This window comes from Eleginops maclovinus, chromosome 10, assembly GCF_036324505.1.
Source record: "Eleginops maclovinus isolate JMC-PN-2008 ecotype Puerto Natales chromosome 10, JC_Emac_rtc_rv5, whole genome shotgun sequence".
In the NCBI taxonomy this organism is placed as follows: Eukaryota; Metazoa; Chordata; class Actinopteri; order Perciformes; family Eleginopidae; genus Eleginops; species Eleginops maclovinus.
Window position 1 is genome coordinate 1,292,329 of NC_086358.1, and position 22,380 is coordinate 1,314,708.

Consider the following 22,380-nt stretch of genomic DNA (forward strand, 5'->3'; position numbering starts at 1 on the left):
TGAGCTGCGATGGTAGCCTGTTGATATGCAGGGGAATGTGAATAACAACTTGAGTATTAGCATAAAAACACCAGCGCCCCCTGCTGGTCCACCGAAGACCACTCTGACAACAATAGGAGCTTTCATTGTCAGACATACAACAGTGACACGTGTATTCCTGTTAATATAGAAATGTTTTTGTTGTTTTTATACCGAAGCAATGCATTTTTGGATGCAACTGAAATGTCATAAATGTTGAATATATATTTAAAACAAAACAAATGTTTTACTGGTTTGTTTGTTTTGTTACACTTGATAGAATATTAAGTTGTTATAGTCCTGGAAAGTGTGTGAAATTTAGCTGGAAAAATCGAGAACCGCCCCTTTGAGTTTTTAAGAACACAAACATAAATAGACAAGCTTCATTACAAGTGCTTAACATCATATTGTTTGATATATTGGAGCCCTTTGTTTACTTCTGGAACATAGTGGCATCACTATAAACCACTCGCCCTCCTATTGGCTAGCATTCCAACACATTCAACCTGATAGTCTAAGGGGCGGGACATCTCTAAGCGGTTGACCAATCACAACAGAGCTGACCAGTCAGAGCAGACTGGACTCTGGTTTCAGACAGAGGGTGAACAGAGATGCTGCAGCACAGGCAGTCTGAGAAAGATAAAGAGCTTTTTGAACATTAAAGCATGGAGACATGTCACAGGAGAGACTAAATATCAGGCCCCTTTATTGCATGTCTCAAAAAATAGAGTTTCTGGTCCTTTAATTTGAGAGAAATTGGCTTTAACAGTCTGTAAAATCGTTCTTGATCACACCCTGCACCGCTGTATGCTTATCTTATCACTGCACCGCTCCTCTGCCTGCACCAGTGAACACTTTCGCTAAACATTAACCAGGAACAGTACATTTGACTTCGCCCTGCCCACGCAGAGCGGCTGAAAGTGTCACCTGGAAGCAGAATATCTCCTCTGTGGACAAACTGACAGGGTGGATCTCAGGGCTTTGCTGAAGTAATTCAGCAGCAGAAGCTGTCTGTCATCACACCGATTATTAGTTCAGTGTCAGGAGTCACTGAGCCGGAGAGGACCTCCCAGACCACATGGAGAGGTGAGTGTGTAAACAAGGCCCCAGTTAGATTTACAGATAATTTATGGTGGTTTCAGACGTTTATCATCGAAATATAATGAGGCTGTTATAAAGCATCATTAAGGAAACGTGTCTTTTGTATTCAGCCTTTAAATCCAAAACAAATAGCTGTGATTATACTGGTAATTGCATTTACATGAATTCGTGGTGTACAATTTGATGATGTTCCTACCTATAATAAACACATTTATATACTATTATTAGATGTTTCATTATAGTGAAGTCAATTCAATAAACTTGTTCCTACTTTTCATGTTTTAACAACTATTGCCTCTCAGTTTATAAATGACTACAAACTCAGGCCTCAAATATATTCATTGTGATTCATTCACAGAGGTGTTATGATCTGTCATCTAATATTTAACGAAATAGCTTTTGCATAATTCTATAAAGATACTGAAAGTATGTTTTGTAATTTGTGCAATATGTAGTTTGCTGCAATGAGTTGGCTTTCAATCAAACAATAACAACAATAAGGACTTTGGGGAACTATGGTTCAGCTTCTCTCATTTAGAATATCTCCAGTGTTCATGCTTCAGAAGACTGTTTCACTCCATAGAGGTCTCAGCCTCTCGAAAACAAACTAACTCTAATCAAAGTACATGGAAACACTGGATAGCCTAAGGCAGTTTTGCGATAGATATCTGCGTTTTCTCGGTGGACACTGGGTGGTGTGGCGGTCAGGTAAAAGCGAGTTTTTCTCAGCTTGTTTCCCTGATAACATAAGATCTATGTGTTCAGACGGATTCTATTTAGAGCTGAACTATTCACAGAGGTATTCTCCTGTCGAAAAGAAGCGGATGCAGTGAGAAAAGTCGGTAAAAACCTGGAATAAAACACTGTCATGTAAAACAAAAAGCGTCTAACGATGGACCCAAGGCGGTGTGGTTGCCAGATAAGAGCAGCGTTACCACGATAGTCTGGTACGATTGTACTTAAAATCTGGACCTTTATAATGTTTTTACTGAGAGCCGAATTATCCATGTATATAATATTTTCCCTAAAACAAACTCACCTTTTATTAAAACCTGTAAAAATAACTGAATAAAAAAGTTTCACTTCCAAAATAACTATTTTCTAGCGGACATTTGGTGAGTGGTTGCCAGATAAGAGCAACGTTGCCACGATTGTTTTACTGATCACTTAACATCCCAAACTTTAAAATGTTTTTTACTGATTTATCCACAGATATCTCCTCTGTCGACAACATCCGGAACACCGATTATATCCAATAGAAACACTCAATAAAGCCGTTTCGCGTTTAAATTACGTGTTTCTCGGGTTGACACTGGGCAGAATGGTTGCTTTCCAAGCTTGTTTCTCTGATAACTTAAGATCCAGATAACTAACCAGCAACACATTTGACTATTTATTTAAAGGTATATCCTGGCCACCATTCAGACCCCTATGAATGGAAATCAGGTTTACTGACAACAAGGTTTACACAAATAGGCCTACAATGAATTAGCTTGGCTGTTTGGTGCATATACATAAATACAATAAAATAAATAAAGATATAAAGAAATGGGCTCAACAGTGAGTAGCTATAAAGAGCATGTGACAAATTGCTCTGAACAATAAAAAGATGGGCAATATACCAGAAATACATTTGATTGATTGTGTAATTTGTATTGTTTTAACATGGATACAAAAGAAAACTATCCATCTGATTCACTTTAGTGTCCATATTCTGCCTTTGAGCAAGTGTCTGTGCCCCTGCAGTGTGGATCAGGATCCCCCCGGGCCCCTGGAGGTCGGGGTGGGCTGGGTTCTGGCCCGGCTGCAGGATGAGCCCTGGGCTCTGGGCGGCGCTGTGGTGATCGGGGTCTTTGTGCTCGGGTTTCTGGGTCTGACCGTCTTCGCTCTGCTGTTTGGATGCTGCTGCAGCCAGCAGAAACAGAACCAGAGGAGGAAGAGGGACGGAGTGATCTAGATTATTCCACGTCTTGATGAAGACCTTCCTTTTTAATGAAGCCTAGTTAGAGCTGGTTCACTCTGTTTGTCCTGAGTCCCACATTTCATGGTATTTGATGGTATATTGACTGTGTTTTTGTGGTATTTGTACCTGTTTTTTTGTAGTTCTTGTCTATTTAATGATCTTTTACACTGTTATCTATGTTTGTTAATCTGAAAAGCCCACTGAGACGAACATGCTTTGTGATATTGGGTTCTATAAATAAACTTTGATCTGATTTGATATCAGATTATCTGGGAGAATCGTACTTATTGGATCAGAATCAGAATTCCTTTATTGGTCCCACGGCCAGGAGGTTTACATTGTTACAGCAAAAGTGGCACAGCAGCTAAATAATGCAGACAATAATAAAGACAAGCTAACTTATTAAATATATCAGAATCAGAATCGGTTCTATTACAAAGTAGGTTTACACATGCGAGGAGCTTGCTTTGGTGCATACAAAGACACTGTTATGATAGCTATTTAAAACTACCATTTTAGGACTATTATAACACATAATCAATATTTACAAATGACAAATACTTCATACTGTATTTAAAGTGGAGATCTGTGCTGATTTAAAAGAGGTAGTGTGGAGAGGAAATGTGCAACATGTGCAGGATGTACACATTTAGAGTTGGATTTATAGAGAAGAAAGCTACACATTAGTCATTTAATACATAATAAAGACAAATAAGTACACATCAATGGCTAAACATTTAGTATCAGCATCATTTAAAAAGTAAAGATAAGATAAAGGTAAGAATTACTTTATTGATCCCAGACTGAGACATTTTTGTGTGGCAGCAGCATAATGCAGTACAAGTCCTTGCACAAGTAAAACAACAGTTCAAAAGAATCAACATAAAGAAGAAATCGAAATAAACCAGTTTTCTAAATACAGCAAAATATAAGGCAGGATATTATATACATAGTAGTGCAGTGAATGGAATATTAAGTAAATATTAAATTAGTATTTATTATTAAACTAAGTGACATAAGTAACATCAGCGACCCCTCCCACCCTGAACTGTTTACGCCGCTCCCCTCTGGCAGGAGGCCGCGCTGCACCATCTTTGTATATTTGGTGTAAATACTTCTCTTTGGCAATTCATTTTTGAATGCTAAAAACTTTCTTTAAAATATTTTTTATTTATTCTCATTATATATTTATTTTTTGACCTACTTTTACAACTTAACACCAGACCCCAAAGTAAATTCCATGTATGTGTATACATACCGGACAATCAACTTGATTCTGATTACAGCATTGAGACAAAAATTATTAGGACATTTATAAAGAATCTAATGTTTTGTTGAACAATATAATTTCCCAAAAAAGAGTCTATATTGCACATTGCAGGTTTATTGCACAATATATGAACAGTCTGTATTGTGTGGCTTTCTACCAGGGGCCAAACACACTACACCACATATACAAGACCCAAGAGACAATCTGGGGTGGGTTTGTTAAATCTCAAGGACATAGTCTTGGTGAGGATCAATATAAAGCCTTATTTGAGTATTTAAGAAATACTGGATTTCCCTCATTGTCATTGCTTTTTCTCTGACCTCTGGTTCACACCCCAGCACAGTGGGTGGCGGTAAGGCACCTTAAACGAGCTTAAACGTGAACCAAAAGAAGGAGATATAATAGATAGACATAATTCTATAATCCCCCTCTGGCTGGCAGACTGCTCCGTAGCCTCTCTTATGAACTGGACTTAACATGCACTCCTTCACATTTAACATTGTACATTTACATTATACTGATTTACATTATTACCTTATTTGTACATTTGTATATTTCTCATTTCTATTTCTTAGCTCTAATTATTTGTTATTTAATAATGAACGCCCTCAATATACTGTGTTTGCTTCAGGGTGATATTTAAGATTACATTTTAACTGCTGCAACGAATAATGTTTCCCGGTTTGGGATAAATAAAGTATTTGTGATTCTGAGATAAGAACTACATCTCCCAGGTGCACGCTGGTGTTGGGTTACAGTGACGTCATTACGCCGATACGCTACGGCACGTTGACGCACACAGTAATGGCAGCGAGCGGTAAGAAGAGTGCTTTGCTCTCCTCTCTGGCGGATTATGGAGACGATTCAGAGCCGGACTCTGACCCAGAACCAGAAACAGAAGAGACCGGTAACACTTATTATGTGTTTAGTTTGTTTGTTTTATTAAAAAGTGGCTACAAACGTCCTCATTTCATGTTTCCTTGTGGAGCTAATGTTAGCTTCGTGCTAACTTGGCTAACGTTAGTTTCCAGGAGACTTGTTTAGACGAACCTACTACGTTTAATGATAAAAACGTAAATTCAGAGAGATATTTACATGTTATTTAGTGAAACATCCTTTTTCCTTTTGTGGGTTATATTTTCTAGGTTAATTTGGTACCAAAATCTAGAATTTAGCTTCAAAGCTGCTGCTGAAACTCAATTTACAATTTGCACAACAGCGTCCTATGTGTACATGTCTCTGCTCCTGCAGCCTAAATATCTGTTGCTGTATTTTGGTCTTTTAAACAACATTTGAGTTTATCCAGAGTATTGTTTGTTGTGCATTATTTGTGATACATGTTTTCTACTGTAGATATGTTTATATTAGCTGTTTATAGTTTCTGTTTTCATACTTTTATCCACATTTTAAATAAGATATACTTTATTGATCCTAAATTGGGAATTGTTTTTGTTACAGTAGCATGTTAACATCTCAAAATGGAAATAAAACAGAACTAAATAAAGGAAAATACAAGTTGACCGTGAAGCTAAAAGTCTGGATACTATTTGATGAATAAACACCATGAAGGGCCAAATTACAGCTATAACGTTTAGAAAGTAAGACTCAAATATTTATATATTTGGACATCTCTATCTGAAAGACGCTGGTGCTCAGAGGGTCAAAGCTGGTTAGACTTATGCAACATATTTCTGAGCAGTTTCCCTTCTTGCTGTTCTTAGTTTGGTTTCCCACATCCTCCTGTTTCCCAGCAGGGGGGCGAGTCGGTGGTCTGGTTTACAGCTATGGAGACGACGACCTGAACCGAACTGAAGATGCTGAGGACAAAGTGTCAGGAGATGAAGAGAGCCGGGAGAGCAACTCGGTCAGTATCGTGAGTTCTGGATTCTTATTATTTTTTTCAGTGTCTTTATAGTCATGTTCACATTTAAGTCAACAGATTTTCTTCCATTTGTTTTAACATTTAGCTGCACCTACAGAGCCACTGTATAGAAAGAGAACAGTACAACAAGAAATCAATACAGAGGCGGAAAAATATCCCCAAAATAATAAACGAAGGAAAAGAAATGCAGAAATAAAAACATCTGATGTAAATTTCCAAAATGAAAAATATTTAGGTAAGCATAAACTATATCAAAGTAAAAGGGTAATATTTTGGGGGGTTTTTGTATTAAAAATGAAGGAGGGTTGTTCAAACAAATATTATTTTTTTCTAAAAATCCAATCCTACTTTATTTCTATAGCACATTTAAAAAGTGTTGTACATCAATAAATGTATAAAACAAGAAACAGATTAACACAAAACAAATGTAAAACACAGGACAATAACACCTTACATCCACAGCTTGAAAACTTAACGTAAAAACAATTTGAGACACAGATTTAAAAGCACAGACTGACATCTCTTATATGTGGCCTGCAAACACACATGAGAATAAGTGTTTTCATGCAAATAATAACAAACAATTAGATTAGATCTACATTGACTTTAGTGCAGAGGAAAACTGTTGTGAAGAAAGTAGTTTGGATCCATAAAAATATACCATCATTGATTCACAACTTTGATATTGTCCATACTGTGAGTTTATGCTGTTCTTATCTCCATTTGATTCTCGTAGAATTAACCTCTTCTGCATTTCTCTTTCCAAAGGAGATGGAAGAATCTGACGAGGCGAGGGAGGCAGAGGAAGTCGAGGTATTTAAACAGTACATTTTATTTCAGGTCTCTACTTTAAAGAGTCCTCTCCTGCTGATGTTCAGGTGTATATCAGTATGTAGAGTCTCTACTTTAAAGAGTCCTCTCCTGCTGATGTTCAGGTGTATATCAGTACGTAGTTTCTCTACTTTAAAGAGTCCTCTCCTGCTGATGTTCAGGTGTATATCAGTATGTAGAGTCTCTACTTTAAAGAGTCCTCTCCTGCTGATGTTCAGGTGTATATCAGTATGTAGTTTCTCTACTTTAAAGAGTCCTCTCCTGCTGATGTTCAGGTGTATATCAGTATGTAGTTTCTCTACTTTAAAGAGTCCTCTCCTGCTGATGTTCAGGTGTATATCAGTATGTAGTGTCTCTACTTTAAAGAGTCCTCTCCTGCTGATGTTCAGGTGTATATCAGTATGTAGAGTCTCTACTTTAAAGAGTCCTCTCCTGCTGATGTTCAGGTGTATATCAGTATGTAGTGTCTCTACTTTAAAGAGTCCTCTCCTGCTGATGTTCAGGTGTATATCAGTATGTAGAGTCTCTACTTTAAAGAGTCCTCTCCTGCTGATGTTCAGGTGTATATCAGTATGTAGTGTCTCTACTTTAAAGAGTCCTCTCCTGCTGATGTTCAGGTGTATATCAGTATGTAGCGTCTCTACTTTAAAGAGTCCTCTCCTGCTGATGTTCAGGTGTATATCAGTATGTAGAGTCTCTACTTTAAAGAGTCCTCTCCTGCTGATGTTCAGGTGTATATCAGTATGTAGTGTCTCTACTTTAAAGAGTCCTCTCCTGCTGATGTTCAGGTGTATATCAGTATGTAGAGTCTCTACTTTAAAGAGTCCTCTCCTGCTGATGTTCAGGTGTATATCAGTATGTAGTGTCTCTACTTTAAAGAGTCCTCTCCTGCTGATGTTCAGGTGTATATCAGTATTTAGTGTCTCTACTTTAAAGAGTCCTCTCCTGCTGATGTTCAGGTGTATATCAGTATGTAGTTTCTCTACTTTAAAGAGTCCTCTCCTGCTGATGTTGAGGTGTATATCAGTATGTACTGTCTCTACTTTAAAGAGTCCTCTCCTGCTGATGTTCAGGTGTATATCAGTATGTAGTGTCTCTACTTTAAAGAGTCCTCTGCTGCTGATGTTCAGGTGTATATCAGTATGTAGTGTCTCTACTTTAAAGAGTCCTCTCCTGCTGATGTTCAGGTGTGTATCAGTATGTAGTGTCTCTACTTTAAAGAGTCCTCTCCTGCTGATGTTCAGGTGTGTATCAGTATGTAGTGTCTCTACTGGGCCTTTTTATTTAACCTCTGCAGACCATTTACCTGTGCAAAAACACACTAAAGGAGAGGGGGCCCCATTTAGAGCAGAACTGGGCCTCTTGAAACTCTCATTCTGTTCACATGCAATGTATGAGCATGATCACTAGATGGTGCTGTGTGTTTATTTGACTTGAATAACGCTAAAAAAAAGAATAAGACCAAGGTGTGTGTGTGTGTGTGTGTGTGTGTGTGTGTGTGTGTGTGTGTGTGTGTGTGTGTGTGTGTGTGTGTGTGTGTGTGTGTGTGTGTGTGTGTGTGTGTGTGTGTGTGTGTGTGTGTGTGTGTGTGTGTGTGTGTGTGTTTCCTGTTACAGGTCAGTGAGTTGAGTGAGTCACGAACCTGACGATAACAAAGAGGGTCTAATTGGCCATTATTTTTGGCTGGTATTTCAAATGCGATGTGACTCAATAGTTATGGAAGTTGTCCTTCTGGCAGCGTTTATTAAAAAATGCAATTCTCTGCAGCACCATTTTGTGTTAAAAATAACGTGTCTTCAAATTGACAATAAAAAGCCTTTATTTTAATAAAACGTCTTTTAAAAGTTTGAGTTCAAGTTTAGTTCGGACAAAATGGATTCCTTCAGACACTAAACTGCAAATCATAAATCTTACAAAAAAGGCCTTAATTTGTATACATTACTAACAGTCAGAACTTAATTTAGAATGTAATCTGAGACACGTTTTGCCCCGACCGTGTGCCTCCTGAGATGTGGATGTAATCCTGGATAGCTTCGTCTGAACTTGAACTCTTTCTTCTCAATGAGCTCCTGCAGTTCTATATCCTCCTGCGACCTCTCACTCTGCTCTGGAGGTTGTCCTAATGTGAGCGAAGCATCAGATGTGGATCAATGAACGAAAGAGTGTTTTATTGGCTCTTTCTCAAACAGCAGTTGCCATTTATTTCTGTCTCTGGATCCCTGCCAGCCTCGTCTTTCTGTCCTCCTCTTAATTTCCCCAGCTTTCTGGACATTTCTTTGATTTTCCCGAGCACTTGCTAGGTGAGGACATGACCAATGAATGCCAGCTCTGTTCCTCTGTGTTGTGCACACAGAGCTGGCACAACAGGAGAAATATTTCAGAGACTCTGCCACCCCCCTCCTCCTGCAGAGCTCACTGGAATCTCCCTAAAACCTGTGATCCATAAATAGTCCTCTAAAGGGCTTTGGATTCAGAAATCTTACAAAAAGGACCTTATTTGTGTGAAAGGGTCTTTAAAAATGATAATGCAAATGTATAGATCTGAGAAAAAAGCCTTCATTTGATTTCAATTGTCTTTTTTAAATTCATAAATCTGACAAAAAAGGTAAATGTTCCGGTCCAAAAGAGATAACTATCCTGTTTCTCTCTTATTTTTGTTTTTGCAGATCTTAGAATTGGAAAAAAAGGACCCCAATGAGCTCGTTGGTGAGTACAAAGACACACACACACACACACACACACACACACACACACACACACACACACACACACACACACAACCACCTCTTGTAGTTTGCTAAAGAACTACATTACCCAGGAAACCACTGAGTGTCTGCATGCATAATAAAGCAAATATAAAGCAGGATGCCTTCTAACAATCAGACTTTACTCTGCATTGTGTCAGAGGGGCGTTGGTGCGGTGAAGGAGTGAATCACAGCGAGTTATAAGAGCCTCTTTGTGTTCCTGGTTATGACCCAGAGAGCCGGCAGTGAGTAACGGCCGACAGGTAAAGGTGTGTTAGTGACCACCGGACAGGAAGTGAGTGATGCAGGGAGCGGCTTTCACTCCATAAACACTCTAATATTGAAGGATCACAGACTGCTGTTTATGCAGAGTAATTATTGTTATGTTTTGCTATATATTTTCTCACCTTAAAACAGGACAGGATAAAGCAAATCCCTGGAGGACAATCTTTTAATTGGCCACAGGATGTGCCCATATCACGGCTCTCAGAATCACCGCAGACGTGTTGCAGTGAGGGCTGATTATCATAATGGAAACATCCCCTTAATGTCGCTCATAAAATACACCCTTTTACTTTGAGAGGATGTCTCTAAATATCCTAATAAAAAATGATAACTCTGATTGCAGCAATAATTCCAATATAATAAGACAAACTATTATCTTCAGCTGGACCGTCGTTAAGGTGCGTTCACACCAAGACTCCCAGGGTCTCTCAGAGTAGACGTGCTGGCGATGGGGCATGGCTCATCATGTATTCTGCAGATACCAACGAAAACAACCCATTTTGTACTTTCATTTATTATTCATTTCATTAATATAATATAAATGTATTGTTTGAGTTCCACAGAATGTCAGTGAGTAGATTTACTCTCTGTAGAGCCGTCACCATGCTGCAGTGTGACTCTCAGCCAGTCTCTTGACATTAGTGTGTGTGTGTGTGTGTGTGTGTCAGTAGGCTCTTTGTCCGTGCACTGAAGGGACACACACTGTCCGGAGAAGAGGCACAGAGTGTCTGTTTTTCAGGACAGATGGTATTTTTTATTGGGCTGCAGAATATAATCTGGTCTCTGTTTCCTGGCAGTTTCCTCTCACACTGAATTATAATCAGGGGTTTTTCACACTCCCTTTTGTACTTTCTTTGGGGCGACCATACCTTTTGTCGTCTCTATATAACGTACACTTTTCTAAAAACAAAAAAAATCGTATTAAGCCGAAATAAAAGTCAGCATCAGAAATGCAAAATAAAAGTACTAATATCTTTAAACTGTCCTAAAAATATATATTAATTTATCCAAATGTAATGTCTTCTTTGGTATTAGTGTTTATTAAAAGTACTTAAAACATTTGAATTTCTAAAAAAACTCCAGCTTTTTTTGTATAAAGTTATCCTTAAAAGTATTATTTTAATATAATTCTTATCTTAAAAAAGCCTTTGGGTGTAAAGATGTCTTTAAAAAGTAAATGAAAAATAGACTTTTTTAAAGCTTCTATACAAAATAAAAATAGACATGATATTTAGCATTTTTAAAAAGGAAGAAATGAAAAAGTAAATAAACTATGTTTTTGTTCCCCTTCAGAATTTAACTGAAACCGTTCTGTTTTTTTAAACGTTGATTAAATAAAATCCTAAAATAAATATGTATTTTTTACTGTGATTTTTTTCTATTATCTCATTTCCTAAATGTTATTTACTTTCCTTAATGTTTATGTTTAAGATGTTTCTCTTTAGTATTTATTTGTCATCAATTTAGTTTCCCCAATTTTCTTTTGAAATAGTCATTTTGTATTCTTGTTCATTTTCTCCAACAAGTTGCATCTCGATGTTTGTGTTTTAATTACAGTTTGTCAAACAAAGCCACAAAATGATCACAAAATCTCCTGGTGCCTGAGATCACATTAGCACGGAGTAAACCCTGCTGCAGCGACACTGTAATTTACTGCGACCATCTGTGAGTGTGTGTGAGTGTGTGTGAGTGTGTAATACCAGGCTGTGAGTCAGCAGACTTGCCTCGTCAGGTTTTCGATGGTTGGAGGCTACAGTTTGTGTCTGTGTTTCAGAAATGATACATGCTGTCAGAACGATTTACATACTGCTCATCAAACACGAGCAGAGGATGTGGAAAAACAGGAGAATAAAGCAAAATGAAACAGCGCCTAATCTGACACTAAGAGGTCTTTAGAAATCCTAATAAATAAATAGAGATTAACAAAAATTAGGCATCATTTGGTAAATGGTATTTTAAAAAGTACAAAAAAAAAGTAACAATTTATCTAAAAATGACATCTTATTTGGTGTGAAATGTCTCTTTAAAAAAGTACTAAAAATATAATACATCATCAAAAAAATAAGGTTCAATTTATCTAAAAAGTCCCAACCGGTCGTCAAAACTATAAAGATTAATCAAAGAATAAAGCCTTGTGACACGTCTGGTATTTTCATATCGCAGTATTTATTATGGGAAACAATATCGTTTTTCTTAACTTGACATATTGACATTGAGTGTGTGTTTTTAGTGTGTTTGAAATCCCGAGCTGTGAGTCAGCAGACTTGCCTCGTCAGGTTTTCTAAGGTTGGAGGCTACAGTATGTTCTGTTTGTTTAAATACAAGCTGTTCGAACTAGTTGCATGGAGCCATTTATCTTCATGCAGCTGCATACCTGCTCTCTCACACACACACACACACACACACACACACACACACACACACACACACACACACACACACACACACACACACACACACACACACACACACACACAAGAGCCGTTGGTTAGTGTGTCAAGTCGGCAGAGGCGACGCCCTGCTCCTCCTGTGATGGAGGTGTCTGAACGTTCCAGAGTAGAGGAGGTCAGTGAACTTCTCCGGGCTCCAAGCTGTAAAGATAGTGTGTGTGGAAAGAGTGTGCCGCCATATTCCTCGCCTGCTTTGTGGCGCTTCCACTCTGACCATCTTTGTGGTGATACTTTCGGTTACAGCGTAAATGCTGCTACCCTTCGTAGTGTTTCCAGCTTTATCAAACTTTACTTGCAAAGTAACATTAAACCCATAATACTCCCATTTCACACAGCTGTTAGACCTTTATTACACAGTTATTAGACCCTTGTAACACCAATGTTTCCCTCCTTTTTACACACTGATATTTCACCCATGGACACAGCCTGTCAGAAGACTGAATCCCCCTGGATACTTAAGGGTTACATATAACGCTTCCCCCGGTGGAAGAACAGGATTAAGGCTGCTATTATTTGGTTAGACTATTTTAAAAAATGCATATTTGGGGATTTACAGTGACGTCTGGAGCTGTGAGAGCTGCTGACACCCCCTGCAAGTTCAACAAATAGGGTATTACTGTATGTTTTGAGAGCCGTCCATTTGGTGAAAGCTAGAATATTCCCTCTTGTTGTTGGATGAGCTAACGTTGTACAGCTGTTTAGGTAGATAGCCAGCCTTGGCATTAGCATTAAGGTCAAACTGCAACAATATGTTTGACAACCCACTAAAAATCCTCTTAAAGACAACGCTTCAGAAAAGAATCTGCTCATGTCCCGTCAAGTTTCTACACACACACACACACACACACACACACACACGGCTGTTGAGTGTCACTGAAGAATTCCTTGCCTGTAGACAGAGAAAGTGAAGGAGCAAAACAAGGGCTGGGTCAAAGGGAGGAGGTGAGGAGGGAAGAGGTGAGGAGCCTCCCTTTTTTCTTTCAAGCCCAAACAGCAGCCCCTCCCTACTCATACCACACACTCCTATAAACCAGCCACACATGGACGCTTCAGCAATCCAGCAGCAGAGTTATCCCACACTCAGCCTTTGTCTGAGTGTGTGTTTACCGTGCACCCAGTCCATTAAAATGTTTGGTGTTAGAGTGAAAATAAACACTGGATGCTGCAACATCTTCAATGAGTCATGTTGCAGAATGGGAAAAACTTAATTCACGTAGATTAAAAGCTTGTTTGAGTCATCAATTAATCAATCAACAGTTAGCAGGCCTCGCTAGTCAGTGTCCAGAACAGGCAAATGTGGAAAGAGAGGGAACATGTTTTTTAATTTGCAAATAGAAGCACAATGTCAGCTGTATCGGGGTTCCTGCAGATTAGTCATTAGTGTTAAATATCTTAATTAATAATATATATATTTTAAATAATAAATAATCCCTTATTTTCTTTTAAATGTCCTAAAAAAACACTCATAAAATAATAATTACAAAAAATACATTTGTTTAAAATGCTCTATGAAAACGTTCCGGGATGGCATTTAAACAATCTTGCAAATCACAGAAAAGAGTGTTTTCATAACGGTCCTCAAACCAATTTTTCTAATGTTTTCTCAGTTAATCCTCATGTAGAGACGTGCACAAAGGGAAAAGTATGTACATGAAAGCATGTAAAGACATGCCCGTAAAGTCTGTAATGTATGTTATGTGCAAGAAAATCTTGGGAGATATTTTAGCAGCAGAAAGGAATAACATTCAGACCCCACTTCTTTAAACAACTGACCCAGACTGCACTGTGTTTGTGTCTCTCCATCAGCTCTTTTCTCGGAGAAAGTGAGGAACATGTCACCCGACGCCATCCGGATCCCCCCCGAGCCGCCCGGACGTTGCTCCAGCCAACTGCAGGTACACACACCTCCAGCTGCTGACTTACACACACATTTACCTTTAAGTTACACACACTTCACTTTTTGGAGGAATTTTTCAAAATAAAAGCCACCCCATCCAGAGAGGCTACAGTCCTGTATTTAAAAAGAATATGCTGTTATACTGGTCATCAAACAAACGCAGAGGATGTGGATAACAGGAGAATAAAGCAGAAATAAAAAAGGTAAAATCATTTGGAATTCAAATGTCTTTAAACAATGGTTATCATTTAAAAATTCAATCTGATTTGGTGTTAAATGCCGTTTTTTCCGAGTACTAAAAATATAATACATTTCTAAATAATGAGGCCTAATTTTGTGTCTGAATGTAATTACACCCTCCTTAAATATATAACGATCGATCAAAGACAGAAAGCTTTGAAAAAAGTCTGGTGTTTTCACATTGCAATATTATTTTGGGATAAAAAGATGATTTTTTCACCGCCCGGACGCTGCGCCAGTCTACTGCAGCTACACACACCTCCAGCTGCTGATTTACACACACCTCCACCTCTAACTTATACACACACTTCCACCTTTTGGAGAAGTTTTTCAAAATAAAAGCCCCGTCATCCAGAGACAAGTCATCTCGGTGTCAAAATAACCCGTTCTCTGTGCCAAGTGAACAATTTTCCTGGTCCCCTCTGGGGTAGGAATTAAGCTCTGGTGGCAACATAAATCCTGAGACGCGCCCCTGTAATTAAACAGGCGTCATCTTCTCTCTCTCTCTCGCTCTCTCTCCCCCTCTCTCGCTCTCTCTCGCTCTCTCTCTCTCTCTCTCTCTCTCTCTCTCTCCCTCGCTCTCCCTCTCTCTCTCTCGCTCTCTCTCGCTCTCTCTCGCTCTCTCTCTCTCTCTCTCTCTCTCTGCTTTTCATAAGCTGCAATAAGGTTTGTTCTGCGAGGATTAGAGGCAGGTCAGGACACATGGCTGGGACTGAGTAAGAGTGTTAGTAATCTCAATAAATGACTGCAGGGCCGCACCTTTTGGATCTGATCACCTTCTGATTCACCCCCCGCAGGAACAGCCTGGATATCCCTGCCCCGAGGACACGTGCTTAGAAAACGCTGCTGACGGAGCCGCTCATTATTTGCTGAAATGCATCAACCTTATGACCATTTAAACAAAAATGTCCTTAAGCAACCGTGCCTCGATAGTGAGGTTAAAACATCTGAGAGACTCACCCGTGTGTTTGGAAATAGCTTTAAACCCCACAAAAAAAAGTTAGTTGATCCTTAAAGGTGCCATAGAATGGTAAACTGTATTCACCTTGGCAGAGTGGAATAAGGAGAGTTCGGTACATTGAGCTGACACACCGTGAACCTCAAACACCATGTTTCTTCCTTCATGTGCAAATCCTGAATATGAATATCACAGCGGTAAAACGGGTGAATTACAACAACCCCTGTGTGTGACGTCACACACGGTAGTCCAGCCCCAACATCTGCATACAACAGCTGCTGGAAACACTAACGCTAACACTCACCGCTCCGTAACGCTGCTCTCCAATCTCTGACCAACTGGCTGTTCTTCAAATCATCGGTTTCCTCTCCGATAAAGACTCAGACATGTGAGGTTGGATGCCAATAGCCTCCATGGTTCATCTCTCACAGTTTCGCGAACTTCACTTCTTCACTTCTGTGAGCTCTGAGGCAGCCATGGATTGCTCCTTGTAAACCAGCCAATCAGAGCAGAGCTCGTCATCATTATTTAAAGGAGCCCCAAACAATTCAGCTCGTTTCATTCTGGGACCAAATCATAGGGTTGTAAATGGACCTGTGAAACCACATCTGGACATTTTTTGGATCAACCAAAGATATATCCCTTCTTTGTAGACATCAGAGAACAACTCAAATACCAGATGGATGCTTTCTGTGGATCTTTTAGAAAATGACCTTTACATTAACCTGGCAGGCCCAGAGTTATGGTGTGTAAGGACTATTATCTGCCTATAAATGTGGAAGTTATTTGAAATAATTTCACAGCAAACCTTTAGAGGAAGGTAGTTGTTTCAGAAGAGTTACTCAAAGTATTTTATTCTTCTTCCTCCGGAGTTTGGCTTCTCTTTATCGGCTTTAATTCAACAGAAACGCTCATACCAATATACATTTCCTGATATCTTTCATCCCTGACACGACACTGTCCCGACCTCTTTCCCTTTCCCTCCCGGACGCGTGGAATACTAACAAAGTGTTTCCTTCATGTAATCTAATGCACTTTTTAACGTGGAGGAACGCGTTTTCCTCCATCGGATTTGTGTTACTCACATATGGAGGACTTGCTTGTCCTCCGGGGGTGTGTTGACTCTAAATAACAGACGTTTCACACATTCAACCGAGAAAACAGAGCTTTACAATAATCAAAACAAGTCAAACTAAAGAGGGAAATCAAATAACAACTGAGTCTTGGGCTTGTGTAACTTTAACTCAAAGCTGAGCCTCGATGGTGCACAGGTTGCCCATCCGTCTCTTTACAGGCTGGTGGGAATTGTAGTCCTTTATCCCGCCTTGACTACAAATCACAATTTAGATGGCTCTTTTTTATTAACCAAAATACCGGCTCCGACAAATGTTGATAAATCAAATGGTGTGGGAGGCAGATACCGGGGCAGCCCTGAGTCCTCCCGACAGCATCCCTGCTCTCTGGGGACCGAGGTGAAATGAGAGAAATATCACGGACAGATACGGAGCAGACGCTCTTTATTCCGGCACATACCAAATATGTAACATCATGTAAGCCTTAGGTCTAAACCAAGCTTTCTGTTAATTTTGAGAATCAAAGCCAACGTTTTGAGTTTTATTTCAATGACTTGTAAGATCTGGTGGTTATTGTATACGGTTTTGTTGACCGGTGTAATTGGGCCTCCATATAAAGGTAATACGTTTATTTGGAGAGGCAGGAGGTGTATAGTTGGTCGTCCCAGCATAAATCTTTCTAATTGTATTATTTTGTTTTTAAGAAGAAAAGATGTAATCGTGTTTTGCAGAAGCAGGTTTTCTAGAAGTCAACATGCATTGTGTACAGCAACAAACTGAACATGTAAAGAAAACCTAGTTTATATATAAATAATGTCTTATATTTTCCTCCTTCATTCTGAGCCAATGTCAGTCAAACGTTGGTGAAGCTTTAAGACAACATGTGACTGAAACACAGAAAACAAAATAGATCTGCATTCACACCAAACACTTGTTATACATTACGTTATATCTGACAGTAAGTCAGCAGATGTTTCCCACTTCAGCCGCGTTCCATCACGTCTGCCAGCTCCGTGTTGAACCTGCTCGTCAAGTATTTCCCCCATCCATCAGAAACGTTTCTACAAAAGCTCCATTCACGTCCGTCATCTGGAGGTTCTGTTTGTCTGCAGACATCAGCAGTGTGTCCTGCCAAATGTGGAGGAAGATTTGATGACCTTTAGGTTTGTTTTTTTTTGAAACAGGACAAGATCCACAAGCTGTACGAGAGGAAGCTGCAGGGAGACTTCGACACCAACAGCCACATCCAGAAGAAGAAGGAGTTCAGAAACCCCAGGTATGCACCGGAGACGCTACAAGGAGATCGACATCCAACACAGCACAGTCACTGGAGAGGGGAACATGCTCAAAGACCCTCTGACGTCCATCTGACCTGGGATTCAACCGGGGGGGGTTTTATCATATTGGGGGAAAAACTTTACATTTTGGGATGTGTATGCGTGGTTCAAAAGAGCAGTTTTACTTCACACCATTTTAAACATGATCACACTTTATTGACGTTAACGCGATCTAGATGTAATTGATAATGCTGTCCCGTTGATCTTAAGTCTGTGGTTGTGGTTAGAGTCGAATGTGTTTTTCCAAACCTATGTAAATAAACCTGTGCGTAGTTTATTTGAATAATAATACATAAGATTAGTATAGCGCTTTTCCTAATGCTGTAATACATAAAGTCAGAACAGAAACGACGGTTGGCCTTTTGGATGTTCAGTTTGCAATTAACAGTTGAATGTGCAACGTAGCAATGCAATTGTTCATTTAGTTTGAATTATATTTCATTTAAGAAGCAACGGTTCAGAAGTCTGGCCATTTTGAGGAAGGTGAAATCTTAATTAATTGCACAGCTTTGCTCTGCATTACATACCGAATGCGTTGCCATTTGGGTAAAGAGACCAAAGGGAACACGTCAAAACTGAGGATGACTTTGCTGCTTTGCATATTGAACGAAGAGGCCAAACAAACGTCCACAGTTTTAATAGTGGTTAGCTCAATTTGTGGTGGATGAAAGATAGTATTTTTAGACTTATTTAACTTTTTAGGATATCTAAAGCTGCTGTTGTGATCAAAGTAACAAACAACACACTTTATCTTTGTTTCTTTCCCCAGCATTTACGAGAAGCTCATTCAGTTCTGCAGTATAGACGAACTGGGAACGAATTACCCCAAAGACATGTTCGACCCCCACGGCTGGTCGGAGGACTCGTACTACGAAGGTCTAGGTAAGCTCAATAAGTTCTTCATCTTCTTCACGTTCTTGTGCTACTAAACCTGATAAACACTTCATCACTTCTGTGTCTTCTCCCTGCAGCCAAAGCTCAGAAAGTGGAGATGGACAAACTGGAGAAAGCCAAGAAGGAGCGCACCAAGGTGAGTTTGAAAACAAAAACAAGAGGAGGATTATAAAAGATGTCTGTCTGCGTCAGAGGGCAAGTCTCCACCAGCTGAGGTTACTCTTCGTCAGGCTTACGCAGAAATCCACTCTTGCCAAGTTCTGCTCTCGTAGCTGCAGCTGCCCGTACGTGTTTCTCCCACCTTGGGTAGATTTAAAAACACCCAAGTGTGTCTTTATCCTGCCAGCTAGATCCTGCTGAATAATCGTTCAGAGGTGATACAGGCTCAGCATCGTTCCTGCAGCGGCACGCAGCGTAGAAACCAGACCTGAACGAACACACTCCCTCAGGAGGTATGCAGGCTAGAGCAAGCTGGAGGCAGAGTACAGATGATTTAAAGAGTCCTCTCCTGCTGATGATCAGGTGTATATCAGTATGTAGTGTCTCTACTTTAAAGAGTCCTCTCCTGCTGATGTTCAGGTGTATATCAGTACGTAGAGTCTCTACTTTAAAGAGTCCTCTCCTGCTGATGTTCAGGTGTATATCAGTATGTAGAGTCTCTACTTTAAAGAGTCCTCTCCTGCTGATGTTCAGGTGTATATCAGTATGTAGTGTCTGTACTTTAAAGAGTCCTCTCCTGCTGATGTTCAGGTGTATATCAGTATGTAGAGTCCCTACTTTAAAGAGTCCTCTCCTGCTGATGTTCAGGTGTATATCAGTATGTAGAGTCTCTACTTTAAAGAGTCCTCTCCTGCTGATGTTCAGGTGTATATCAGTATGTAGAGTCTCTACTTTAAAGAGTCCTCTCCTGCTGATGTTCAGGTGTATATCAGTATGTACAGTCCCTACTTTAAAGAGTCCTCTCCTGCTGATGTTCAGGTGTATATCAGTATGTAGTGTCTCTACTTTAAAGAGTCCTCTCCTGCTGATGTTCAGGTGTATATCAGTATGTAGTGTCTCTACTTTAAAGAGTCCTCTCCTGCTGATGTTCAGGTGTATATCAGTATGTAGTGTCTCTACTTTAAAGAGTCCTCTCCTGCTGATGTTCAGGTGTATATCAGTATGTAGTGTCTCTACTTTAAAGAGTCCTCTCCTGCTGATGTTCAGGTGTATATCAGTATGTAGTGTCTGTACTTTAAAGAGTCCTCTCCTGCTGATGTTCAGGTGTATATCAGTGTGTAGTGTCTCTACTTTAAAGAGTCCTCTCCTGCTGATGTTCAGGTGTATATCAGTATGTAGTGTCTCTACTTTAAAGAGTCCTCTCCTGCTGATGTTCAGGTGTATATCAGTATGTAGTGTCTCTACTTTAAAGAGTCCTCTCCTGCTGATGTTCAGGTGTATATCAGTATGTAGAGTCTCTACTTTAAAGAGTCCTCTCCTGCTGATGTTCAGGTGTATATCAGTATGTAGTGTCTCTACTTTAAAGAGTCCTCTCCTGCTGATGTTCAGGTGTATATCAGTATGTAGTGTCTCTACTTTAAAGAGTCCTCTCCTGCTGATGTTCAGGTGTATATCAGTATGTAGTGTCTCTTTATGTTTCTCATACTGCCTGTGCTGCAGCACCTTTTTTCACCCTCTGTCTGAAACCAGAGTCCAGTCTGCTCTGATTGGTTAGCTGGCTGGCTCTGTCGTGATAGGTCAACCGCTTACAGATGTCCCACCCCTTAGCCTATCACGTACAGTGTGTTTGAGCACTAGCCAATAGGAGAGCGAGTGTTACATAGTGATGTCATTTGATGTGGTTGTTGGTTCAAAATGGTTTCACATAAAACAAAACTTTTATAGTATTCAGTGTGTTTCACAGATTGAGTTTGTCACGGGGACGAAGAAGGGCACCAACCCCTCTAACACAGCAGCCTCCACCAACAGCAGTAATACCTCCACCACGTCCACAGGTAAACGAATGCGCCGTGCTACATAAATAACCTGGTTAGCATTTAGCTTGTAGCCCTTACGCCCAGTGTCCCGTGTTTAAACCGGGTTTACTTCCTATATGTTAGCTTTAGAGAGAAAGAGGCCTCTGTGGAGGATCCAGATCCCTGTTAAAGATCCTGAACATTATCATTCTAATGCTAACCAGGAGGAGCTAACTGCAACGATCCACTACGCTTTTATTGTTTTGATAGCTTCCTGTTACATCCTGATCTCACCTGGATCCTTCCTGTCTGTTGTTTATCTGCAGAGGCCCAGAAGAGGAAGAGCAAATGGGACTCTGCGATCCCCGTGACTCTGGCTCAGCCCGCCGTCATCACCACCAGCGGTACGCTACCCTCCGTCGTCTCGGTCACCACCACCGCCAGCGGCACCAAGACCACCGTCATCTCCGCCGTGGGCACCATCCTGAAGAAGGCCAAGCAGTGACTTCACCACAGGCGGCAGAGGAAGCTGCGTGACCTGTGTTTAGGGCTGGGAGATGTGCGGAAACTCGGATATCACAACGTTTTCGGACTTCTTCTGTCGATATTGGACCATAGATACTGTCAGTGTTAACACAATGGGAATTTTGATAAAAGCTCATCAGTAATGTGGATTTTTTTACTTAAAAACCAAGAACAAACACGACTTGCAATATCAAAAATCCCTCTAGGATATCCAGTCTCGTCTCCAGGTAGTCGAGATAACATCGGTGTGTTTCCCAGCCCTCCCTGTGCTCATTATACATGTGAGGAAAAAGCGGACAAATGACAATATGGACTCTGTTTTTTTACAAACCGACAAATACCCTTACATCTAAAGACTCTATCTGCAGGATCCACATCTGAATCCTGACTTGCATCCTCCAAGAAATGCTGCATGGAGATCTGTCATGTTTATGTTGTAGAGAACAATGTTTCCTGGTTGAAAAGTCTTTGGTTTTCTTCCAGTATCTTCACTCGTACTATAGCAGTTATATTTCTTTATCGCTCATTGTTTTTTCTGCTTTTTTTCTCCTTCATTGGGATATTGACTGAGCTGTAAGGGAAGATTAGTTTTTTTAGTTTGTACATATTTGATAAGGTGAATAAATGGATCACTTCTTGCCTTTTTTCAGATGGATTACTGTCTGTTTTTGTGCTTTCGTGTCGCATGTAAATTAAAAAGACAGTACATTCAAACACCTCACTCAGCAGAAATGAATGAAAATAATAATTCCCAAAAATATGTTTAAAGTATATGTTTAAATATACTTTAAGATCATGTTTAGCCGTCTCTACATTGCTGCGTTATGTGATCAGTGTCCCCCCCCCCCCCTCTCACTGTAGAAATGAAGTTACTGTGAAAACTACACTGCGCATGCTCAGAGTAGTTTTCATTCAGTGTGCGCGGCAAATAAAATAATCACAAGCGGGGCAAAGCG

General features: G+C 39.9%; 1 protein-coding gene and 1 non-coding gene across 9 annotated transcripts; both read left to right on the forward strand.

Moving 5' to 3' along the window:
- The first annotated feature begins 5,082 nt into the window (after window positions 1-5,082).
- On the forward strand, window positions 5,083-22,073 carry sap30bp (SAP30 binding protein). 8 transcript variants are annotated; one of them, XM_063893925.1, is made up of 10 exons: window positions 5,083-5,259; window positions 6,074-6,225; window positions 7,003-7,047; window positions 9,732-9,771; window positions 14,352-14,440; window positions 17,898-17,989; window positions 18,820-18,932; window positions 19,022-19,080; window positions 20,836-20,938; window positions 21,226-22,073. In XM_063893925.1, the coding sequence occupies exons 1-10, from the start codon at window positions 5,157-5,159 to the stop codon at window positions 21,402-21,404; spliced, it is 975 nt and encodes a 324-aa protein (XP_063749995.1). In that variant the 5' UTR covers window positions 5,083-5,156; the 3' UTR covers window positions 21,405-22,073. The 8 variants fall into 8 exon arrangements, with proteins under 8 accessions (XP_063749995.1, XP_063749996.1, XP_063749999.1 ...); XM_063893926.1 differs by having other exon boundaries at window positions 5,084-5,259; window positions 6,074-6,216; XM_063893929.1 differs by having other exon boundaries at window positions 5,085-5,259; window positions 6,107-6,225.
- Window positions 17,048-17,156, forward strand: LOC134871426 (small Cajal body-specific RNA 8). The gene has a single exon (XR_010166692.1). It is a non-coding gene; the product is annotated as a small Cajal body-specific RNA 8 (non-coding RNA).
- Window positions 22,074-22,380: the final 307 nt, after the last annotated feature.

Excerpts from the sequence above, each read along its gene's own strand:
- sap30bp (XM_063893925.1), top strand. The coding sequence starts at position 5,157 with ATGGCAGCGAGCGGTAAGAAGAGTGCTTTGCTCTCCTCTCTGGCGGAT. Across the intron at positions 7,048-9,731 it reads GGGAGGCAGAGGAAGTCGAG|ATCTTAGAATTGGAAAAAAA; the intron begins GTATTTAAACAG and ends TTGTTTTTGCAG. Across the intron at positions 20,939-21,225 it reads TACCTCCACCACGTCCACAG|AGGCCCAGAAGAGGAAGAGC; the intron begins GTAAACGAATGC and ends GTTTATCTGCAG.